General features: G+C 45.5%; 1 protein-coding gene across 1 annotated transcript in view; it reads left to right on the top strand.

The window, feature by feature from the left end:
• SYCP1 (synaptonemal complex protein 1) overlaps positions 1-26,515 on the top strand; it is a 1,049,791-nt gene that overhangs the window by 678,210 nt on the left and 345,066 nt on the right. Inside the window, exons 14-15 of the mRNA XM_063955446.1 lie at positions 8,121-8,188; positions 13,368-13,429. Of these exons, the coding sequence (XP_063811516.1) occupies positions 8,121-8,188; positions 13,368-13,429 (130 nt within the window). The remainder of the gene's footprint in view (positions 1-8,120; positions 8,189-13,367; positions 13,430-26,515) is intronic.

Here is a 26,515-nt window from a genome sequence, read left to right on the forward strand (position 1 = left end):
CAACCTATTGTAGTGCCTGCGGCTACTAGGGACTTGGAAGATTCCAAGTTACTGGACGTAGTCAGGGCCTTAAAAATTTATATTTCCAGGACGGCTGGAGTCAGGAAAACTGACTCGCTTTTTATCCTGTAGGCACCCAACAAAATAGGTGCTCCTGCTTCTAAGCAGACTATTGCTCGCTGAATTTGTAGCACAATTCAGCTGGAGCATTCTGCGGCTGGATTGCCGCATCCTAAATCAGTAAAAGCCCATTCCACGAGGAAAGTGGGCTCATCTTGGGCGGCTGCCCGAGGGGTCTCGGCTTTACAACTTTGCCGAGCTGCAACTTGGTCAGGGGCAAACACGTTTGCTAAATTCTACAAATTTGATACCCTGGCTGAGGAGGACCTTGAGTTCTCTCATTCGGTGCTGCAGAGTCATCCGCACTCTCCCGCCCGTTTGGGAGCTTTGGTATAATCCCCATGGTCCTTTCGGAGTTCCCAGCATCCACTAGGACGTTAGAGAAAATAAGATTTTACTCACCGGTAAATCTATTTCTTGTAGTCCGTAGTGGATGCTGGGCGCCCATCCCAAGTGCGGATTGTCTGCAATACTTGTACATAGTTATTGTTAACTAAAGGGTTATTGTTATGAGCCATCTGTTGAGAGGCTCAGTTATGTTTCATACTGTTAACTGGATATGGTATCACGAGTTATACGGTGTGATTGGTGTGGCTGGTATGAGTCTTACCCGGGATTCAAAATCCTTCCTTATTGTGTCAGCTCTTCCGGGCACAGTATCCTAACTGAGGCTTGGAGGAGGGTCATAGTGGGAGGAGCCAGTGCACACCAGGTAGTCTAAAAGCTTTCTTTTAGTTGTGCCCAGTCTCCTGCGGAGCCGCTATTCCCCATGGTCCTTTCGGAGTTCCCAGCATCCACTACGGACTACGAGAAATAGATTTACCGGTGAGTAAAATCTTATTTTTATATATATATATATATATATATATCTATCTGTACATGTACTAGTCCACTGCAGTTTTATTGTCATAATAACTATCTGCATTGCCTGTGACTGTGTGTGCCTATATCTGCTGTGTGGTTTCACTTTTCAGTGTTTCCCAGATATACCTATCACTATATTCTGTACTCTAGGAAATGATGTGCGTCAGGGTCATATATATCTATAGTGCGTAACAGTATTTACCCATTACGTGTATTCTACTGTGTACTCAGTCACATAATACCGGATTTAATCGCTGGTGTTGTGTACTGTGTCTACAGTCACATACTGTACCAACTGTTTTAATCGCAGGTATATACTCTGTCTGGCTTTATTGTACTAAATCGCTCTGTTGCATTTGTGTACAATATCTTAACAAGAAGGGCAGTAAGTCTGTGGATGCTCCAGCATCATGCAGAGCATACGCCAAAGATTTACGAGAGGAGGAAGCTGTGTATGATGGTCTGTGTGCTATGTGTCATGCATCTTCCAGTCAGTCTGCAGCTCCTGTAACCAATCAGGAGCCACCCTTGGCTGCATTTACAAACCTACTGGGTACTTTGGTGGAACGCCTTATGCCCCCTATGGGACCACCTGTGCCATTACAGCCACAAATTGTCCCTATGGTTAATCTTGGGTAGAAAATTTATCTAACCAGTTGCAGCAATTGACTCATTCCTTGGTCAGGCAAAAATCTACTCCAGGTCACTCTCGTGTCTCTGGGTCATCTAAGCGGGCTGCTTCCTCCTCACAATCCACAGATGTTTCAATCTTTCTGATGTTTCTTCTGAAGAGGAGGGGGAGCATACTGTCCTGTCTGACAATGAATCAGGTGTTTCTGATGAGGATTCTCCATTGCAAATTGATGTCCCTGCCCTTGTGGTTGCTATTTAGCAAATCCGACAAATCACTGATGATGAGGATTCCACTACTGTGACTAAGAAAACTGATATGTTCAAATGGCAGAAGGTTGTTAAAAATCTATTACCCCATTCTGACCATTTGGTGGACTTCAGGCAGGAGCCCTGGTCTAATCCAGAGAAGAAATTCCCTCTGTCTAAACAGGCCTTGGCTCACTATCTTCTCCCTGCAGAGTTATGTAACAAGTGGCAAATTCACCGCCAGTGGATTCTCATGTCACCCGCCTAGTGGTGGCGTCCACTCTGCCAGTCACTGCTGTTACTTCACTGCAGGAACCGACAGATACGCGTGTGGAGGGGTGCCTGAAGTCTATTTACTCCTTTACAGGTGCTGTACATAGACCCACTATTGCGACCTCTAGTGCTGCAAAAGGAATTGAAGCATGGGTTCAGGCATTAGAGGAAGAGCTGCCCGACGATATATCTGACAATGCCAGACAGTATCTGCCTCACATTACCACTGCTGTCTTTTACATTCAGGAGGCGTCCTCTGAGGTGGGTGTGTTGGCAGCCAAGGCGTCAACTACGTCTGTTCTGGCTCGCCGTATTCTGTGGTTGGGGTCATGGAAGGTGGACCTAGACTACAAAAAGACCTTGGAGGTACTCCCCTTTAAGGGGGTCATTTTGTTTGGGGAAGACATAAATAAAATTGTGTCTGAATTGGCGGCTGCTAAGACTGCCTTCCTCCCAAATACTAATCCTTGTACACAGATGGCTAAAGGTACCACTTTTCATTCCTTTTGGCCTCAAGGGAAAGCAAAAGGTCAGGCATACCCGAGACAATCTCGTGGTCCCAAAACCACTACCCAAGGGAAAGCAGTCGTGGGCGGCCCGTCAGCCTGCTTCTAAACAAGACAAGCCTGCCGCATGGCGTGGGGGCCTCCCCCAGGGGGACTCCAGGGTGGGAGGCCGACTTCTGCAGTTCACCCAGGTCTGGTTAAAGACCACTTCAGACGCATGCATGCTGGAAGTTGTCTCTCACGGGTACGCAGTCTCCTTCAATAGACGTCCCCCTCGCCAGTTTTGCACCACGGTTATATCCTTCGGATCCGTTAAAGGTGCAAGCTCTGCAAAAGGTTGTGGGTTCCCTCCTGAATACAGGAGTGGTAGTGCCGGTTCCTCTGGCCCAGAGAGGCAGAGGTTACTATTCAACCCTGTTTCTAGTTCCAAAACCCAATGGGTCTTTCCTGCCTATACTCAAACTCAAATCACTGAACAAGTTTGTGAGAGTGTCCAAGTTCCGTATGGAAACACTGTGCTCAATTGTACTAGCTATGGAACCCGGAGACTATATGGTATCCCTGGATATACAGGATGCATACCTGCATATATCTATTGCCATGTTGCATCAGCAGTATCTGCGGTTTGCTAATGGCAACCTCCACTATCAATTCCAGGCTCTGCCATTTGGACTGGCTACAACTCCTCAGATCTTCACCAAGGTCATGGCCGTAATGACGGCCCATCTCCGTCACCTGCCGTATATGAACGACTTGCTGATTCTGTTAAACTCCAATGATGTCCTCCTCAGTCATCTGCAACTGATGGTAAGTTTACTACAAGCCCACGGGTGGCTCATCAATTGAGAAGTCCTCGCTGGTCCCAGCTCAGAGCATGGTGCACCTGGTGGCACTCCTGGGCACACACAGTCAACGACTGTTTATGTCCCAGAAAAAGTCCTGAGACTTCTAGACAGGATAAGAGGCTTCCTTTGTTGCCCCAGAGTGTCGATACACTCGGCGATGCAAGTACTTGGCCTGATGGTGTCGGCATTCGACATGGTAGAGTACGCTCAATTTCATTCTCGCACTCTGCATAGGTTAATCCTTTCCAAGTGGGACAGCCTACCTCATCGGATCAGATCTCACATGATCACTTTAACTCCGGACGTTCGTCTGTCGCTGACCTGGTGGCTAAAAGTCCAGCAATTGAGAAGGGGCCGTCCCTTCTGGATCCCCTGAGTCTGAGCGAATGGGGTGCGGTGTATGAGCAACACTTTTTTCAGGGTCGTTTGACCAAGGAGGAGTTACTCCTCCCATAAAACATTCTGGAGTTCCGGGTGGTGTTCAATGTGCTATCTCTCGCCCTGCCTCTGGTACAGAACAGACCTGTTCAAGTACGGTCAGACAACACCACCATGGCAGCATACATAAATAATTTAGCCAGCACTCAAAGCCACATGGCAATGATGGAAGTGTTAAAAATCCTTTGGTGGGCGGATATCGGCAGTGTTCATTCCGGGCATCCTGAACTGGGAAGCGGACTTCCTCAGTTGCCAGGACGTGCACGCCGGCGAGTGGAGTCTTCAACCAGTCTCTCAACTCCTAGTGGTCAAGAGGGGCCTACCAGACGTAGACCTGATGGCATCTCGACAGAAGCACAAGGTTCCAGTCTTCAGATCAAGGACCAGGTATCCTACAGCAGCGTTCGCAGATGCACTGGCAATTCCATGAAACTTATGGCTGCCTTACACATTCTCACCAATGTCACTCCTGCCCAGGGTCCTGCGGATGTTCAAACAAGAAGGAGGATTTCTACTTCTAGTTGCTCCAGCGTGACCCATACGTCATTGGTTCTCATACCTGCAGGATCTATCAACAGTGCGTCCTCTTCTACTTCCTCAGCGCCCAGACCTCCTTGTACAGGGTCCTTGTCTTTATCCGGGCCTGGCCAGGCTGGCTTTGACGGCATGGCTCTTGAAGCATCACTCCTGAGATTGAGATTCTCTGAGGCGGTCATCCAAACTATGTTAAAAGCCAGTAAACCAGCTGCAGCTCGGATTTATTACAATATCTGGAATCAGTGCCGTAACTAGACATTTTAGCGCTGTGTGCAAGAAATATCATCGGCGCTTCCCCCCCATTATATTTTGAATAAGACAAAATATAGGAGCGTGGCTTCATGGGGAAGGGGCGTGGCTACAAAATAATACCAAATTATATTACGCTGCACAGTAGTCTCCATTATTCAAATTACACTGGACAGTAGCGCCACTTAAACACATTACACCAGGTAGAGCCCCATTTTACACGTTACGGCAGGCAGAAAAGAAATATAGGAAGAGAGAGATGGAGAGAGAGTGTCAGTGGGAGAGAAAGAGTCTGAGAGAGATTGTGTCAGGGAGAAAGAGTGTCAAGAAGAGAGACAGAGAGGGAAGCAAGAGAGAAAAAGAAAGAGGGAATGGGAGAGACCGGAAGTAATACTACCTTACTACAGCACACCTGTTATTTGGGGTTTATTTATTGTGGCACTCACCTCTACAAACCCCATCTTCTGTATTTTTATTTCTTTATTGTGCTCTGTACTCCACACCACCATCAGCAATTACCATCAAGTGCCCTTGTAATATCTGACCCCATGTATGTTCATTACTGTTTTCCACAGCACCCCTCACCCCCATGCTTTTATTGTACATCCTGTGTTTCATGTTTATTCTGCTGTGTCTCTGAAACACCCCAATCCACCCCATCCCATCCCCCCCACCCCTACCCCACCACCACACACCCACACACATACACACCCTCTCATTTCAGAGTGGCTGTTTTTTCATGTGCTCTTCGCCTCCCCCCCATCTCCCTCATTTGTAGACAACACAATAAAGCTCCTTCCACTTACATTCCTCTGTGTGCTCCTCCTCCCCCATTGCTATACTGCGCTCCCCCAACACCCGGTAGTTATATACTTACTCTTACATAGGATGTCTTGTTACTGCTCTCTGTCTCTTCAGCTCCGGCTCCTCGTTCTGTTTCCCAGGAACAACAGCGCGGCCTTGCAGCATGTGACAGTGCGGGAGGCCAGGAATAGCTGCTGTCACTGCCCAAGTGCTGCAGCATAAACACGGACCGGAGAGCCTGATCCAGAGGAGAGCCGCTCATACTGTTCATCAGAGGCAGACTGCCTCCAGCCATGTCCAGCTGTGACCTCTCCGGGAGAGGTCTCAGTCGGACATAGCTGGAGGCAGTCTGCCTCTGTAGTACAGTATGCAGCGGCTCTCCTCTGGATCATATATATGGGCTACAGTATGCAATTATAATGTAAGTCTCCGACTGGCGTCCCCACTGGGTTGGGAATAGCGGCACAGCCTGGCTGGGGAAATGGGGAAGGGAGGGGAGGTGCCTGATGGCAACCCGGAAATCCTCAGCCACTGCCCGGACTTAAAATAGCGGCCGCGGCTTCTTTTGATCAGGGCAACGGCGGTCAGCGAAAGGCAGTGAGAGCCGAGGGAGCGGGCAGTGGCCGTGCGGGTGGTGATGCCAGACGGTGCGCCGACAGTGCAGTTGCGCTGTGTGCAAGGCACCGCTGGCACACACCTAATTACGGCGCTGTCTGGAATTCTTACTTCAGCCTGGTGTGTTGATAAGAGTTATGATGCATACAGATTCAGAACTTCCAGAATTTTGGCTTTTCAGCAAAAAGGCCTGGACTTAGGCCTTCATCTGGCCTCCCTCAAGGTTCACGTATCTGCCTTATGGTTACGGTTTCAGAGAAAAATTGCACCTATACCTGACGTTCATACATTCACTCAGGGTGTCTTACGGATTCAGCCTCCCTATGTCCCTCCTGTGGCTCCATGGGATCTGTCGGTTGTCCTGAATGCCCTGCAAGAGTCTCCATTTGAACCTCTTGAGACGGTGGACTTAGAGCTCGCCCTGGTTATTTACCTACTAAGGTGGTGTCATCTGTTCACCTTAACCAAGAAATTGTGTTTCCGGCCTTTATCTCTTGTGATTTGTCTTCCAAAGAGCGGTCTTTGGAGGGGTACGGGCTCTCCGTATATATGTAAAGAGGGCTGCCTCAATTAGGTCAGACACCCTTTTTGTCTTGTTTGGTTTTCACAAACGTGGCTGGCCTGCGAATAAGCAAACCTTGGCCAGATGGATTAGAATGGTGATTGCACAAGCTTATGTGCAGGCTTGTCTCCCAGCTCCTGCTGCTATTAATGCCCATTCTACTTGGTCTGTTGGACCTTCATGGGCAGCTCGCCGTGGCGCGTCCGCAAAACAGTTGTGCAAGGCGGCTACGTGGTCCTCTGTGAACATATTTATTAGGTTCTATGACTTTGATACCTCCGCCTCCCAGGATGCTTCCTTTGGACCCTGGGTTCTCATACCCGCTAAGGCGCATCCCCTCTCTTGAGGGACTGCTTTAGGACATCCCCGACGTTTCCCTGTGGAAACCAATGTAAACTGCTGCAGAAAAGGAAATTTATGGTAGGCTTACCATTGTTAACTCTCTTTCTGTGAGGTACATTGGGTTCCACAGGGTGCCCACCCTGACGCACCTAGCTTCTGTGGGTTTGTATGGAATTAGCCGCTGGTCCCTTTTCCTGTTCTGGGAATGTGGTTGTATGTGACTAACATCTACATTCTCTCTTACCTGCTCCTGCATTGGACTAGTTAACGAATCTGAGCTCACAGTGCCTGGAGGCAGAGTTATAGAGGATGCCCCAATGCATCCTGGGACAGCCTAAAGCTTTAGCCTGTTTGTGCCTCTGGATCAAGATCCACTCTACCCCGATGTTTCCCTGTGGAACCCAATGTGCCTCATAGAAAGAGAGTTAACAATTGTAAGTACCATAAGTCTCCTTTTTTTTTTTTTACTTTCTGTTTTATGGACTATGATCTAGCAGCGTTAGGCAGTCCATGAGATGTCAGCGCTGCTGCTCCATAACACTCAAACAGAGTTCATCCAATTCACCATGGATCCGCTGATGTCCTATAGAGGTTTATCCAGGGCTTTTCATCTATTTTCCAACTTTTATTCCTTGAATATTCTCCGTAGCCACGCAGTACAGTATGACATTTAGGAGAGGGGTAAAAAGCATCTAGTGCATTAAAAGTCATTTTTATTTCCCCACATATAACCAAAAGTAAAAATCATTAAAACTGTTTATTCCCTTTTGCAAATGAGCGTACCGGATGCACTGACTCACAGAGTATATGAACATGTAGAGCTTGTTAGATGCTAACTTCCTGGGAACCTTCCCTTTCAGCCATCTCTCTGTTGTCCAGTACTCCCAAGTAGTCACCAGCATGTGGGTGTATGCAGCTCCGATGCAGAAAGACACATTAACAAGAATATAAAGACAACTAAAAAAAAAAAATTACTCCTACACAAAGGAGAAAGATGTTGGTGATAGACAAGTTGAATACAAAACAATAGATGTTACGAAGTATAGAATACTGCAGATTTCTTTAAGAAGTACTCCTTTTTTTCAGATTAGAAGAAAATGATATTAAATTGAAAATGGTTAGTCTGGAAGTACAAGACAAGTCTTTTGAACTTGGTAAGATTTAAGACTTAGAATTGTAACATTTCTGGATATATTATACTTTTGAAGCCTGATCTTCCGTAATTACAACACTAAATTCTGTAATGTCATAACAAGGACATCATATTGGATTTTACAATTGAGTATATCTTAGGATTTTGTAGTGACAGCTGTGCCAGTTTAACAGATTCATATATTTTATTTGCCACAAACATGATTTGCCATTGGAAGAAATCACAGATGTTTAAAGTTGACTTTAAATGTACACCATTTGCTGGACATGGGGTGTGGTCATTCCGAGTTGATCGCTCGCTAGCAACTTTTTGCCGTGCTGCGATCAGATAGTCGCCGCTTATGGGGGAGTGTATTTTTGCTTTGCAATTGTGCGAACGCTTTTGCAGCCGATGGCACAAAAAAAGTTTTTTGCAGTTTCTGAGTAGCTCTGGACTTACTCAGCCGCTGCGATCACTTCAGCCTACAAGGTCCCGGAATTGACGTTAGACACCCGCCGTGCAAACGATTGGACACGCCTGCGTTTTTCCAAACACTCCCGGAAAGCGGTCATTGACACCCACAAATGCCCTCTTTCTGTCAATCACCTTGCGATCGGCTGTGCGAATGGATTCTTTGTTAAATCCATCGCTCAGCACCGATCCTCTTTGTACCCATATGACGCGCCTGCACATTGCGGTGCATACGCTTGCGCTGTTTTGCCAAGATTTAACCTGATCGCAGCGCTGCAAAAAGTTGCGAGTGAGCGATCAGCTCGGAATGACCCCCCATGGTTCCCACATTAACGCCTCAAAGCACTTGAGCTATTAGTTCATTTCCAACCCGGGCCGAAGCTGTGTTTGTAAAGTTGTGTCTGTAAAATTAGTATATTCTCTCTATGTTTGTGTGGATTTCCGCAATGTCTGGTTCCCTTACATTGACCAAAACATAGTTGGCTTCTGACAAAACTTAACCCTTGGGGTAGGGACAGTGAATGATTTAATATTCTTTGGAAAGTGCTGTGTAATATGGTGTCACTGTAGTGTACAAATTAACCATAATAATTCCATGTGTGTCTGTTTTAAATTTGCACACAATGCTGATTAAAAAGTATGATGTGCATTTTTAATTCTAATACAGGAATAATGGTAAAACACACAGTATAGCATCAAAACAATACTGCATCACATAATATATAATGTAAACTGGGTTACACTGTTATTGCATTTAAAAATAACAATCACATTCCCCTTCAGAATCCATTTCAAGCTTCTCACACTCACTTACAAAGCCCTCTCCCAGCTACGTTTCTGATCTTATCTCCCTTTACACTCCCTCCCGTTCTCTTAGCTCTGCTAATGTACGCCACCTCTCCTGACCCCTCATTACCTCCTCCCACTCCTGCCTCCAAGATTTTGCACGCGCTTCTCCCTTTTTCTGGAATTCTCTACCTCTCCTCCTCTCTACAAAACGTCAAACGGGCTCTCAAGACACACTTCTTCACCAAACCCAGCCGTCTCTCATCCTAAGCCCTCTGTGGCTCATGCTCACTTTCTACCCCATCCGTGTCACCCCTGTCTGTGTGCCCCTGCCCTTTAGAATGTAAGCTTTCATGAGCAGGGCCCTCTTCCCTTGTGCTATTACGTCTCTTATTTAACCTATCTTCTTTACAATACTCCCTTTGACGACACCATGTTTTCTGCCGTCCTGATACTTATTTCAGTGCTATTTACTAATGCAGCTATGTTTGTATACCCTGTACTTGTCCTATATTGTACTGAATTGTAAGTCTCTGTCTTCATGTTTTACATACTTGTTTACTCTGTAATTGGGTGCTGTGGCGCCATATAAATAAAGGATGATGATGATAATAATAATAATTCTGCCTAATGTAATCCTTGGTAGTGCACCTAAAATGGTTGCCTCACTTGGATCCTTTGTGGGTAGGATGAATAATGCTTGGAACAGTTGACCTAAAATCCGTCCCTAGGCATAGGAGGCCTAACCACTTGAATAGGGCGACCGCTTGCATAGTGCGACCGCCACCAAAGCCATCCGAGGAGCTACTGTAGCTTTATTGCATCGGCGGTGGTTGTTGCAGTAAAGTTTTTTTTTTATTGCGGCACAGCAAATATGACATCATGATGTCATGCCTTGCTGTACCACTGAGGAAGAGCAGAGGAGCCACGTGCAGGCAGCTAGAAGACTTTGAAGATGGTAAGTGTGGTGGCTGGAGAGACACTGTGTGGGCTGGTGCTGGAAAGACACACTGTGGGCTGTGATGGAAGAGACATAAGGGGAATGAGCCTGTGTGGGATGGGAGCACAGCACAATGGACTGTCAATTTACATATTGGAGCTGATTGGCTGGTGCGTTATCACTTTGCACTTATCACTGCTTTATTTACTTCTCCAGGCTTAATACATCTGCCCCAGTGTCTGTAACATGGAAGTTAGGAGCTGATTGGCTGGTACTTTATCTTCATCCGAGGCTTAGTAAATAGATCCCCTAGTCTGAAGGTGAAACTGTGCAGATAGGAGCCTTTGTGTTTACTTTGTTTTTCCAGATAATTTAATCCAGCAATTTAGTCTGGTAGCCTACCAGTGCTACACACATAAAATTGATTGTTGTTGATACTTCTTCCAAAAATGTCTCGGCCTCCGTGATTTGTCTTTATCTTTTTTAGGCTCCTAGAAAATGCTTTGGTTTTTCTATTTGCCACAGACTATTCTTAGCCTTAGAGTTTCCTACTACCTCTTTGGAGTCACCTAGGAAATCTCCTGGCAAATTGAATTTACTAATGTTTGTGTTCCTACTGAGCAGCTTACTAGGTTTATAGCTATCTTCAGTTAATACCCTAGTCACCTCAGAGAAGAACCAGTCCTTATCCACATATTCTGTGGATTTAGAATTCACAGGCTCTTATATTGATTCTCCAGTACAAACAATTCTTGACTCTTGTGTTTAAAAAAGAGACACACAGCACTTGTTTTCCTGATTTCCAACGATTGTACTCTAAGTCAGGGCCTGACAGCATCAGGAAGACTCTTGTGAAAAAGGAAGTATTTAGCATGAAAATTAAATACAGACATCATTGGAATTGAACTCAGAACATTTGTACAATGGAGCAGCAATTCTACCAAAAGACCCACAGTATTTTCTGCTTATTTAGGCTCCTGTTAAAAAATAATCAAGTATTTGCTTGATCACTTACTTCATGGCTACAAGTAATGCCCTGCATCCTGGCCGTACATATAAGATTGTAAAACAACAGTACAATTGCATGATAATTGTGATTGCATTTTAGTACCTTTAGTGCCTTAATCTAATTTATAAACTGACTCTTTTTCCTGGCATTATTCCTGACCATGCTCCTGGATTATTCCTTGGCTACCAGTGACCAATTCCTGACTGACTAACTGAATATCAAACTTTTAGCTTTGTCTGTAAATCTGGCTCTGTAAATCCCCTCTGCTACCAGTACCTGGGAGTCAAATGTGACTCAACACCACTCCAGTCCCTGAGTTGTAGTTATGATGAGCGGTAAGATGTACATTAGTTAGTAGTGCATTTTTGTACACATTTAAATAGCATGCGGTTAGAACAACCATTCTTATTTATCTTTCTTTGGGGCATGGCCAATGTAAACACTCCTTTAGTATCTCTAGCTTGTATATCCTTCCCATCTACTCCAACAACATTTTGGGTTTCATCAAGGCTCTGCTTTTCGCAAGGTACACTACTTTTGGTAAACTAATCTGCGTTCTTGACCTCCAGTATCACTTCTGTACTGACAACGCACAAATCTACCACTTACAGTATGCCTTTTTTTTTTACTACTGTGGTTAGCAGTCTACCTACTATCTCCACATAGATCTTCCAATGTTACCTACAGTTCAACATCCCAAAATCAGAGCTTTTTATCTGTACTCCCATAAGTTATCCCCTCAAAAATCCCTCTTCATCAACCACATCAAAATTTGCTGTCTTGCTAGTGTGTTACGATGGTGATATTTTATTTCCCCCCTATGTTTTATTCTTCATAGCCAATAACTCTCCAAGTTCTGTTATTTGCAGCTCCAAATTATTGCCTTAGTATGCTATTGTCTTACCCAAGATGCATCCAAAACTCTTATCTATACCTTCATAATGTTTCATCTTGGTAAACTGCAGCATTCATTCTTCTATTAGTCATTACCTTAACCCAAATATCCCTGTTTCAATCCAAATTATATTATGTCGAGAAACTTATCTTTCATTTGCAACTCAACATCCACTGCATCACTCTGTAATTTCACACCACCTTTAATTCCTGCCTACAATAATTTTCCTGTGCACTTGGCTAATTATGGTTTTGGCCTACTTTGCTCAGACTCAATCCAACCTTTCAAATCTTCAAACACCCTCTAAAAATCCATCTCTTTCGGGGTTCGGTATGTAATACCAATGGTCAGGATGTCAGCGGTCACATAAACGACAGCGGCATGCCAGCACAGAAGATCCTGATACTGGACGGGGTAAGTATTTTTACACTCCCCCAACCCTCAGGGTGTGGCGGCTACGGCTAACTCTCAGGGGGTGGCAGCTATGGCTAACTAATCCCACCCACCACACACCCCCAGTGCCTAACCGTAACCCTCCCCCACCGGGCCCTAACATAACCCATATCCCGGTAGTAACCTGAGTGATGTCAGGATTCTGGCGTTGGTCACCTGCATCCCTACTTTCGTAGAAATTACCTATTCCCTATTATACAACTAACATTGGTACATGACTATCCCTGTTTTTTCTCTGAACCACAGTGGCTCTTTTTTTTTTGTCTCAACTGTGCGATTTTCCCATTAGAGTGTCAGCTCTCTTAAGGGCAAGGCCCTTTTCACCCCTCCTTTTCATGTCTGGGCTTAGTTTCTACCTTTCATGTACCTGTTTTATGTATGCCATGTTTTCTCCAGCACTGTGGAGCACTTTAGCGTCTTACATATCAATTATAATAATAGCAATGATGCTGTACATCTGAATTAAATAACAAATAATATGTTTCAGTAATTATTTGATTTGTATACTGTAGCATATGACCCTCATTGTGTAGGTCATTTACTTTTAACAGTTTTCATTACATTTGTGCAATGTTAAATAATGTACACTTCAGTTTTAAAAAGAAACATATTTGCTTTCTAAAAACTTTTGCTCCTGTATTTTTTAGAGGAACTTAAAAAAATAAATGAAAATCAGAAGAAAGAAATAAAAAAAATGACTTTTGATTTGGTAAGTTAGTACCAATAAATGATATAACATTTGCATAATATAATTAAACAAGAAACAACATTTATGGTTTTCAGTATTAAGAATTTTACCTTTAACAGTACACATGTGCTGATTATTGAGCATTAAATTAATGGGGAATCTTCTTTTTTTTTTTAAACATTATTTCCATGCTTTCACCATATGAGTAATTGACTTGCTGTAACAAGCAGAGTTGACTTGGTGTGCTTGGGAATCATGATCCAAAAATAATCAGGGATGATTTCTGATTACAGTAAGTCGTAAATACACAAAATGTGTTGGTTTGGCATCAAGCTAACACACTGATCAAAGAGAATTATTTCGCTCCTGTCTTTGGACAGTTAACTGTTTATCTGTCTTTGCTGCATGTTGCATCCTGACATGCAGAGACCCACTTACAGCCACAGCATCTAGTTCTGAGCTCCACTGTACGAGTTTTACTGGATTATGGTCCCTAAGCACATCCAGGGAAACATGGATATTACACCATGGCATCTTCTGGGAAAAGCCCGGTATCCAGATCAACAACGCTTTCTTGGTGTAGTTAGAACCAGACCTTTTTATACCACTCTGTATGCCATTTTAAGTGGTTTGGTCAAATGTATTAATGAGCACCATTCACACTGTATACCAAGTTTGGATAGACGTCCACCAACACTCATTCAAACATTACTCTTATTACATGTTCTCACTTTGTCCCAAATGTAATCATCAACATGTGATGACAAAGAAAAAGGTGTGGGAACCATTGAATACATACTCAGTTATAGAACACCGTCTTGGAGTTTTTTTAAATATCCATTCTCTGTACTTCTCATATCATTCCTGATTATTTCTACTCAATTAGTCATTCATTTCACTATTTGTTTTGAACATCCAACATTTATTATTATTATTATTATTGTTAATGTTATTATCATCAGTGGTTTTATTTTTACTTACCAGTAAATAAGCATTGTGATTTTTCCTGTGTGTTACATTGTTCTCATTAACATCCGGACTCATCTATTACACCATTCATTCTTCTCCCACAACATAAATTAAACAATCATATTAGCACATTGCACTCTCTTAAATATTTACTGTTCTTTGGGGTGATAAAGCTAATTATTTATCTTGAACCTAAGTTATATACTTATTAAAGACAACATACGCAATAGGCGCACGAGGTGCCGTAATGGTACGCATTTAGCGTAGCAGACGCTAGGCCGTGGTCGAGACACACGAGCGGCACGTTCGCTCACGGCTTACGCTTGGTATCAAGCACGCTATAGGCGGCCCGAGTACCGTAATGCTACGCTATTAGCGTAGCGGACGCTGTACCGCGAGAGCGGGATATGAGCGGCGCTGACGCTCACTGATCTACACACAGACAACCTTGTAACAACACACTGTAAGGGTATGCTTATACTGTAAACCTTAGTACTGTAATATTACCACAATGTAACGCTGATTAACCTTTATGATATGTAAGCTGTTTGAGCGACTGAGACGCTCAGTAACCCTTTATACTAACTAGTGAAACACACACTCCTTGCTAAGGTTCCAACACCTTTACTGGCGATATTTAGTACGTAAAAAGGGGAAAACAGATACAGTTCATACACTACAGACCTGACATTAATACCTAAACACAATAACTAAACAGAAATACAAACATTAGCAAATGATCGAAAATACAAATACATAGAATAAGAATGAATGGCTTACATTAAATGGGAAACAAAGTGGCCACAGAGAAACATACCATACGGGGGAACACTCGCTAGCGCAACCGGATCCAGTCCTCCAATTATCCGACTGATAATTGTTGATGAGAGAGAGTACTGGCCGGTCAGGGGACAGTGGCCTTTATATACACAACATACAGTACACTACAAAGGGTCCTACAATCTCATTGTTCATTGGACACAGGAATGTCCCTCCGCATTATAACCAAAGGTCATAGGTGGATTCGAACAGGTGGGCTGTGACTATTTCAAACTGCTCAGATGGGAGGTATCCTCAGAATTCCCGCCGCATGGATAATGAACCGCAAATACAGTAAATGTCCATAAACTACTCATAGACATAACTATACGCAGGAACGATTAATCTCTACCTAACCAGCACCGGATTGTTTCTAATAAAATACTCTTCAGTTAGGTACTAAACACCACCGCTCAGACCCTGTCTGACCCTTCGTATCATGCAAAGAGGAATTCCTCTGTCCACGAACCAGGTACACTAAACATACTTACAGGTATTATTAAGGGGACTATTACCTATAAAACACACTATATTGGTTAAATATGTAGCGATCGAGTCGCCCGCCAGACGCACACAAACACTACCGGAAATGCACATCCCCACGCGCAGGCGACGTGGGAGCGTCCCTTACGCAACCTGAGGGGATGCGTACGCACGGGGGAGTGGGTGCATGAGCAGCGGGCATGTGCATTGGGGTTAGTACAAGGCGATGAGAATAACGATATTTTTCTCTGACGTCCTAGTGGATGCTGGGGACTCCGTAAGGACCATGGGGAATAGACGGCTCCGCAGGAGACTGGGCACACTAAAAGAAAGATTTGGTACTACCTGGTGTGCACTGGCTCCTCCCTCTATGCCCCTCCTCCAGACCTCAGTTAGATTTCTGTGCCCAGCCGAGCTGGATGCACACTAGGGGCTCTCCTGAGCTCCTAGAAAGAAAGTATATATTAGGTTTTTTATTTTACAGTGAGACCTGCTGGCAACAGGCTCACTGCAACGAGGGACTAAGGAGAGAAGAAGCGAACCTACCTGCTTGCAGCTAGCTTGGGCTTCTTAGGCTACTGGACACCATTAGCTCCAGAGGGATCGACCGCAGGACCCGTCCTTGGTGTTCGTTCCCGGAGCCGCGCCGCCGTCCCCCTTACAGAGCCAGAAGCAAGAAGATGGTCCGGAAAATCGGCGGCAGAAGACTTCAGTCTTCACCAAGGTAGCGCACAGCACTGCAGCTGTGCGCCATTGCTCCTCATACACACTTCACACTCCGGTCACTGAGGGTGCAGGGCGCTGGGGGGGGGGGCGCCCTGAGCAGCAATAATATCACCTTGGCTGGCAAAATAACCACAATATATAGCCCCAGAGGCTATATATGTGGTAATTACCCCTGCCAGAATACAGAAAAAAGCGGGAGAAAAGTCCGCCGAAAAAGGGGCGGAGCCATCTCCCTCTGCACACTGGCGCCATTTCTCCCTCACAGTTCCGCTGGAAGGAAGCTCCCTGACTCTCCCCTGCAGTCTACACTACAGAAAAGGGTAAAAAAGAGAGGGGGGGGCACAGATTTGAGGCGCAGTAAATATTATAGCAGCTATAGGGGACATAATTCAGTTAGTCCCTGCATTATATAGCGCTCTGGTGTGTGCTGGCATACTCTCTCTCTGTCTCCCCAAAGGGCTTTTGTGGGGTCCTGTCTCCTTTAAGAGCATTCCCTGTGTGTGTGTGCGGTGTGTCGGTACGGCTGTGTCGACATGTTTGATGAGGAGACTTATGTGGAGGCGGAGCAGATGCCTATAAATGTGATGTCACCCCCTGCGGGGCAGACACCTGAGTGGATGTACTTATGGAAGGAATTACGTGCAAATGTCGACTCCTTACATAAAAAATTTGACGACATGCCAAATGCGGGACAGCCGGCTTCTCAGCTCGTGCCTGCCCAGGCAATTCAAAGGCCATCAGGGGCTCTAAAACGCCCACTACCTCAGATGGCAGACACAGATGTCAACACGGATACTGATACCAGTGTCGACGACGATGAGTCAAATTTAATGTCCACTAGGGCCATTCGTGGCATGATTGAGGCAATGAAAGAGGTTTTACACCTTTCTGATATAAACCCAGGTACCTCAAAAAAGGGTATTATGTTTGGGGAGAAAAAACTACCAATAGTTTTTCCCCCATCTGAAGAATTAAATGAAGTGTGTGAAGAAGCGTGGGCTTTCCCTGATAAGAAATTGGTGATTTCAAAAAAATTACTAATGGCGTTCCCTTTCTCGCCAGAGGATAGGTCACGTTGGGAAACTCCCCCTAGGGTGGATAAAGCGCTCACACGTTTGTCTAAAAAGGTGGCACTACCGTCTCCGGATACGGCCGCCCTAAAGGAACCTGCTGATAGAAAGCAGGAGGCTATCCTAAAGTCTATATATACACACACTGGTGTTATACTGAGACCAGCTATTGCTTCAGCGTGGATGTGCAGTGCTGCTGCTGCTTGGTCAGATTCCCTGTCAGAAAATATTGAGGTGTAGTCCTTTCGACCCCAGAAAGACAGGCGGGGAAAAGGCGGGTCCTTTCTGTCTAGAGGCAGTGGAAGGGGAAAAAAGCTGCACCACGCAGCAGGTTCCCAGGAACAAAAGTCCTCCCCCGCTTCTTCCAAATCCGCCGCATGACGGTGGGGCTCCACAGGCGGAGCCAGGTACGGTGGGGGGCCGCCTCAAAAATTTCAGCGATCAGTGGGTTCGCTCACGGGTGGATCCCTGGATCCTTCAAGTAGTATCTCAGGGGTACAAGCTGGAATTCGAGGCGACTCCCCCCCGCCGTTTCCTCAAATCGGCCTTACCGACAATTCCCTCGAGCAGGGAGGCTGTACTAGAGGCAATTCACAAGCTGTATTCCCAGCAGGTGATAGTCAAAGTACCCCTACTTCAACAAGGACGGGGTTACTATTCCACACTGTTTGTGGTACCGAAACCGGACGGTTCGGTGAGACCCATTTTAAATTTGAAATCCTTGAACACATACATAAAAAAATCAAAGTTCAAGATGGAATCGCTCAGGGCGGTTATTGCAAGCCTGGACGAGGGGGATTACATGGTATCCCTGGACATCAAGGATGCTTACCTGCATGTCCCAATTTACCTTCCTCACCAGGAGTACCTCAGATTGTGGTACAGGATTGCCATTACCAATTCCAGACACTACCGTTTGGACTGTCCACGGCACCGAGGGTGTTTACCAAGGTAATGGCAGAAATGATGATACTCCTTCGAAAAAAGGGAGTTTTAATTATCCCGTACTTGGACGATCTCCTAATAAAGGCGAGATCCAGGGAGCAGTTACTGGTCGGAGTAGCACTATCTCGGGAAGTGCTACAACAGCATGGCTGGATTCTAAACATTCCAAAGTCACAACTGGTTCCTTCCACACGCTTACTGTTCCTGGGGATGATTCTGGACACAGAACAGAAAAAAGTGTTTCTCCCGCAGGAGAAAGCCAAGGAGCTGTCATCTCTAGTCAGAGACCTCCTAAAACCAAAACGGGTATCGGTGCATCACTGCACACGAGTCCTGGGAAAAATGGTGGCTTCGTACGAAGCAATTCCATTCGGCAGGTTCCATGCAAGGACCTTCCAGTGGGACCTCTTGGACAAGTGGTCGGGATCGCATCTTCAGATGCATCAACTGATAACCGTGTCTCCAAAGACCAGGGTGTCTCCACTGTGGTGGCTGCAGAGTGCTCATCTTCTAGTGGGCCGCAGATTCGGCATACAGGACTGGGTCCTGGTGACCACGGATGCCAGCCTTCGGGGCAGGGGTGCAGTCACACAGGGAAGAAATTTCCAGGGACTTTGGTCAAGTCAGGAGTCGTCCCTACACATAAACATTCTGGAACTGAGGGCCATTTACAATGCCCTAAGTCAGGCAAGGCCCCTGCTTCAAAACCAGCCGATTCTGATTCAATCAGACAACATCATGGCAGTCGCCCATATAAACCGACAGGGCAGCACAAGAAGCAGGATGGCCATGGCAGAAGCCACAAGGATTCTCCGATGGGCGGAAAATCACGTACTAGCACTGTCAGCAGTGTTCATTCCGGGAGTGGACAACTGGGAAGCAGACTTCCTCAGCAGACACGACCTACACCCGGGAGAGTGGGGACTTCATCCAGAAGTCTTCCTACTGTTGGTAAACCGCTGGGAAAGGCCACAGGTGGACATGATGGCGTCCCGCCTCAACAAGAAGCTAAAGAGATATTGCGCCAGGTCAAGGGACCCTCAGGCGATAGCTGTGGACGCTCTAGTGACACCGTGGGTGTACCAGTCGGTCTATGTGTTCCCTCCTCTGCCCCTCATACCAAAGGTACTGAGAATAATAAGAAGGCGAGGAGTAAGAACGATACTCGTGGTTCCGGATTGGCCAAGAAGAGCTTGGTACCCGGAACTTCAAGAAATGTTATCAGGGGACCCATGGCCTCTACCGCTCAGACAGGATCTGCTACAGCAGGGGCCCTGTCTGTTCCAAGACTTACCGTGGCTGCGTTTGACGGCATGGCGGTTGAATTCCGGATCCTAAAGGAAAAGGGCATTCCGGAGGAAGTCATTCCTACGCTGATAAAAGCCAGGAAAGAAGTAACCGCAAACCATTATCACCGCATTTGGTGAAAATATGTTGCGTGGTGTGAGGCCAGGAAGGCCCCTACAGAGGAATTTCAGCTGGGTCGTTTTCTGCACTTCCTACAGTCAGGAGTGACTATGGGCCTAAAATTGGGTTCCATTAAGGTCCAGATTTCGGCTCTGTCGATTTTCTTCCAGAAAGAACTGGCTTCACTGCCTGAAGTTCAGACTTTTGTAAAGGGAGTGCTTCATATTCAGCCCCCTTTTGTGCCTCCTGTGGCACCTTGGGATCTCAATGTGGTGTTGAGTTTCCTAAAATCACATTGGTTTGAACCACTTAAAACCGTGGATCTCAAATATCTCACATGGAAAGTGGTCATGTTATTGGCCTTGGCTTCGGCCAGGCGTGTGTCAGAATTGGCGGCTTTGTCATGTAAAAGCCCTTATCTGATTTTCCATATGGATAGGGCAGAATTGAGGACTCGTCCCCAGTTTCTCCCTAAGGTGGTATCAGCTTTTCACTTGAACCAACCTATTGTGGTGCCTGCGGCTACTAAGGACTTGGAGGATTCCAAGTTACTGGACGTAGTCAGGGCCTTGAAAATTTATGTTTCCAGGACGGCTGGAGTCAGGAAAACTGACTCGCTTTTTATCCTGTATGCACCCAACAAAATAGGTGCTCCTGCTTCTAAGCAGACTATTGCTCGCTGGATTTGTAGCACAATTCAGCTGGCGCATTCTGCGGCTGGATTGCCGCATCCTAAATCAGTGAAAGCCCATTCCACGAGGAAGGTGGGCTCATCTTGGGCGGCTGCCCGAGGGGTCTCGGCTTTACAACTTTGCCGAGCAGCTACTTGGTCAGGGGCAAACACGTTTGCTAAATTCTACAAATTTGATACCCTGGCTGAGGAGGACCTTGAGTTCTCTCATTCGGTGCTGCAGAGTCATCCGCACTCTCCCGCCCGTTTGGGAGCTTTGGTATAATCCCCATGGTCCTTACGGAGTCCCCAGCATCCACTAGGACGTCAGAGAAAATAAGAATTTACTCACCGGTAATTCTATTTCTCGTAGTCCGTAGTGGATGCTGGGCGCCCATCCCAAGTGCGGATTGTCTGCAATACTTGTATATAGTTATTGCCTAACTAAAGGGTTATTGTTGAGCCATCTGTTGAGAGGCTCAGTTGTATTTCATACTGTTAACTGGGTTAAATATCACGAGTTATACTGTGTGATTGGTGTGGCTGGTATGAGTCTTACCCGGGATTCAAAATCCTTCCTTATTGTGTCAGCTCTTCCGGGCACAGTATCCTAACTGAGGTCTGGAGGAGGGGCATAGAGGGAGGAGTCAGTGCACACCAGGTAGTACCAAATCTTTCTTTTAGTGTGCCCAGTCTCGTGCGGAGCCGTCTATTCCCCATGGTCCTTACGGAGTCCCCAGCATCCACTACGGACTACGAGAAATATAATTACCGGTGAGTAAATTCTTATTTTCGACTTTGACAGTCCACCCTTTTGCAGTCACCAATAACTGCCACTTCCTAAACAGAAAAATATATGTCATCATGTAAATACCTTTTTATGATTGGGAAAAGGGAGGAGAGGAGAAGATGGGAAAGATATGACCTAGTGAGATAGTAAAGCATGTGTGTATGAATCCATGTCTGAGGGGTCATACGTGCCATACGTGTTTTAAAGCAAGCTTCGAGGTATTGCGAAGTATACATTTGAATCCTTCTTATCCCGTATTAAGGGTCTGTTGATGGGCTGTCAAACTCTACCGAGCTCTTTTCGGCTTTTAGTTGCAACAAATGGGGTGCACATTAGTTGATGATACATGAAGGGGGAGAGTATGTGGATGCTAGTATGTGAATATCACCTGTCGACTATGTGGAATACTACCTGGAAGTTGTAGAGATGAAGATAAGAAACAATCGTTATAAATGCAGTCATATAACTATGTGAGTTTTAGTAGACAGTCGCCGATTGGGGTCTTGTTGAGGTCTTGTCTGATGTACGTGTTGTCTGATGTCTCGCGGTGCTTTTGCTGTAAGTGGTGAGCAAAAGCTTTTCCAGTGTCCATAAAATTGCAGTCTCTAAAGTATTGGGTTTCCAGTAGATAGTTAAAGTCACTAAAAGTATTGGGTGTCTGTGACACAGTTCATCAATGGTCTGTATAAAAGAGGTTGTCAAATTCTTCTTCCAAGTGGATGTCCTTGTACCTTGGAGGAAAACAAAGGAGAAACGGGTGAAAGAAACGGACCGTGGAATCACATTTTCATCACAACATTGTCTCTATTGACGGATCATAAATTAAATTAGTTGTTGTTATTACAGTGTCCTCGCTCCTCAGACTCATCACTCTGGTACTACGTTTACACTTCGTTAAAGTCCGAACGCATCTAAATATCAGACCAATCAATATGACGACTCCCAGAATACACAAGAGAAATTTCCCTACATCCATGATAATGCCTTGGGCCCATTCTCCTAAACCAGAGAACCAATTTCGTGGGTTCAACCATGACACCCAGCCGGTCAGTTCATTACCCACAGCAGCGAGAGTAAGATTATGCCTCCTTCGAAACTCCTACTTTAATTGCAAAATGTCATCCATCTTTTGGTCTATGACCTCGGCCGGGTCCTCAGTGCTGTTTGTAATATACGTGCAGCACTTTACACCATACTGAGTTGCTAGGGTAACACAATACCCACCTGTCACTGCTGTGAGGTAATTGAGAATCATCCTATGCTGAACCAGCTCTGTTTTGTAGGCTTGTAGCTCTCTCCCAGTATACCTGAACGTGTCGTCATACATTTCGGTGATATTGTCTATCAGGTTCGCAAGTGCGTTTATATACCTAAAGTTTATCACTCCTCTGGCGGTACGAGTGATATCTAACGCGAGTAGGAATTGAATCCCGGTGTATTCATGGATCAGATCAGAGGCCGGATGCTCTGTCCTCTCTATCAGGTGCCTTTTAACGACATGCTCGTAATGAGTGTGCGTATAAGGAGCTTGGGCACCACGGTGAATGTCTTTCATATTGTTATGGGATACAGTCATTACTTCAGGCAGTACCTTTCCAATGTAACACAATCCCTCTGAGTTTGGGGCAAGCCACTTATACGCCTTCCTCCCGCATATGAAATATGCATCATCGGGGAGAACATATGGGATGGAGTATGACATAACCATGTTACAAACTTTCCATGTGAAATCTTCTAACCCTAATTCTCCCATCTGTCTAGTACACGTATCCGGTTGTACGATATGTGCACAGTATCCTGGTGATACTTCTCCAACTCGCATGATCCTACTTCCTAGAGTGTATATATACCGGAAATATTTTCCACTGTCGGCTATCTGGCGTATAAGCACTGAATCTATGGGCATTCTATCTGCTCTATGTGAAAATGTCATGGTTTGATTACTCCATGACACTTCCCAATTTCCCGGCTTTCGGGGATTGGAAATGTTAAAGCATACTAAGGACCTATCCACGTGGTATTGATGGAGCCTCAAACTAGGAGGACTAGAAATATTAAATCTCTTGTCCACCGTCCTCCCACCCTTTAACTCAAGTACCTCATCTACCGTTAAAGGATATGGCACTAGTCCTGACTTTCTATGACCTTGAGGTACTTGTGAGCACACCCAACAGTCTGTTTGGTTTAACACTTTACCCACCAATGAGTGATAGTCACTCAATGGATGCCGGTCCATATTGATATTAAAACGGGACTGACATTCCTTGATGCAGCCGTCCTCAACTATGTTGTTACAATTCCTACAGATACAATTCTCTTCAGCTAACAATCCTTCACAATGTCTATTAATAACGTGACTACCAGATCGTTTTCTGATACTCGCCTTTTCTCGGTGATTGTTGTTCTTGGAATTCTACGCCTCCATCCTGATCATCAGATCCCATTCCAGATCCCTCTTTGGCCTCTCTGGTACTCTCGCCGAAACAGACTGCTCTGGTCAACAACAGGGTCAACAGGAAAATCCGGAACACAGTCTCTTGGGGCAAGTCCATCTTAGAGGAGGGAAAGGAGAAGAATGAGAAGGGGGAAGGAGAATAGGAGGGAGATGGGAACTGGAGAAAATAACAAAAGGGAAAAAGAAATCTGGGCTCGACAACCGCCTCCGATCTTATTGCTTTCAGTGCTCAGGTGCCGTTTCAACCTTCCTGAAACAGACACTCTAACGATACAATTTCCTCTACCGTCTGTTCTTTGTCACGGGACCTCTCTGGGTCAGCGACCTTCTTACAGTGAGACGAATGGACCCAAGTCTCCCTCTCGGCAACCTTCAATTCTGTTGTGCTGGTTAATAAGACTTGATATGGTCCTTCCCATCTGTCAATAAGGCAACCTGAGCGTAGAAAATTCTGTATCATTACATATTCCCCAGGTTCATTGTCATGACAATTACTGTCTGGCAGATCAGGAATCACCAACTTTAGATTATCATTCTGATTTCTCAATTGCTTACTCATCTTAACCAAATACTTTACGGTTACTTCATTGTTACACTTCAAATCATCCTGGGGGTTAATCATAACATGGGGTTGTCGACCAAACAGAATTTCAAAGGGGGACAGATTAAGAGGGGACCTGGGAGTGGTTCTGATGCTATATAGTACAAGTGGCAAAGCTTCCGTCCATAACAATCCTGTTTCAGCCATCACTTTGCTTAACTTGTTTTTAATAGTGCTGTTTACTCTTTCCACTTTCGCACTCGCCTGGGGGCGGTACGGAGTATGCAGCTTACTATTAATTCCCATTAACTTACACATTGCTTGAAAGACGTCACCTGTAAAATGGGTACCCCTATCACTTTCACTGATTCTAGGGATAACGTACCTGCACACAAATTCCTGCACAATTTTCTTTGCAGTAAACACAGTGGTATTTGTGGCTGCGGGAAATGCTTCAACCCAATTTGAAAACACATCAATACAAACCAATACATACTTCAAATTTCTACAAGGTGGTAATTGTATGAAATCAATTTGTATTACCTGGAAAGGACCATCTGTAGGAGGGATATGGGATGGCTCTGTTGGTATTGCCTTTCCGATATTCTTCCTCAAGCAGGTGAGACATGTCATCGCTCTTTTACCCGCATGGGAAGAAAATCCCGGTGCGCACCAATAAGCTCTTACTAACTTACACATTCCTTCTTTGCCTAGATGAGTCAGCCTATGTGCCGCTTCCGCTAGACTTGGAAGGTATGCTCTGGGTGCCACTGGCTTACCCTGTCCATCTGTCCAAAGTCCTGAGGACTCCTGGCCATATCCTTTTGACCTCCAGACTGCCTTTTCTTGTGATGAACACAAATGTTGCATTTCACACAATTTCTGTGTGTTTACAGTATTAAATACCATCAGTTGTGTGATGTCTGTCTGTATGGGGGTACTGGCTGCTGATTTAGCAGCTTCGTCTGCTCGGCTGTTACCAAGTGATATCGGGTCTTGGCTATACGTGTGAGCTTTACACTTGATAGCCACTCTGTCGGGTACCTGTATCGCTGTTAGAAGTCTTTTGATGTGGGCTGCATGCGCTACGGGTGTGCCAGCTGCCGTCATGAAATTTCTGAGGCGCCATAGGGCTCCGAAATCATGGACTACTCCAAAGGCATACCTAGAATCCGTGTAGATATTGGCCGCTTTACCTTTAGCCAATTCGCATGCTCTGGTTAGGGCAACCAGCTCAGCAACTTGTGCTGAGTGTGGTGGGCCTAGGGGTTCCGCTTCTATGATACCTTGGTCATATACAACTGCGTATCCAGTACACAAGTCTCCTGAGTCCGTCTGTCTGTGACAACTACGATCAGTGTAGAAAGTAAAATCTACATCTTCCAGTGGGTTGTCACTGATGTCAGGCCTTGCCGTGAAATTTTGGGTCAAATATTCCATACAATCATGCGTGTCGTTTCCTGTACTAAATCCTCCTTCACCATCACTCTCATCTTCCACCCTTTGTGCCTATCCAGGCACACCTGGGAGATATGTTGCAGGATTTAGTGCGCTGCATCTCCTTATGGTGATGTTTACCGGGGCCATTAGTGCTAATTCCCACCTTGTAAACCGTGCGGATCAGACATGTCTGGTTTGGGCTGAATTCAGTAAGGCTGACACTGCATTTGGTGTATGAATTGTGAGGTTGTGTCCTAGCACTACATCTTCGCTTTTACTTACTAGCAATGCTATTGCTGCAACACTTCGCAAGCATGTGGGGAGGGATCGCGCTACCGTGTCTAGCTGGGCGCTATAGTAGGCTACTGGCCTGCTGGCATCACCATGCTTCTGGGTTAAGACACCTGCCGCGCACCCAGCACTCTCTGTTCCGTACAGCTCAAAGGGTTTCCCATAATTTGGCATACCTAATGCTGGTTCCTGCGTTAGGCACTGTTTAAGTCTTTCAAATGCCATCTCAGACTCGTCTGTGTGCGAAATCCGATCTGGTTTGTTTGATGAGACCATCTCCTGCAAAGGTACGGCTAGTATGGAAAACCCTGGGATCCAGTTACGGCAATACCCACACATTCCGAAAATGTTCTAATCTGTTGCTGGGTTTGTGGCAGAGTCATGTCATGAATTGCTTCAATTCTATCAGCGGTGAGGTGTCTCAGTCCTTGTGTCAGACAGTGTCCCAAATATTTTACCTTGGTCTGGCATAATTGTAACTTATCTTTGGAAACCTTGTGT

Source organism: Pseudophryne corroboree, chromosome 2 (assembly GCF_028390025.1).
Source record: "Pseudophryne corroboree isolate aPseCor3 chromosome 2, aPseCor3.hap2, whole genome shotgun sequence".
NCBI lineage: Eukaryota > Metazoa > Chordata > Amphibia > Anura > Myobatrachidae > Pseudophryne > Pseudophryne corroboree.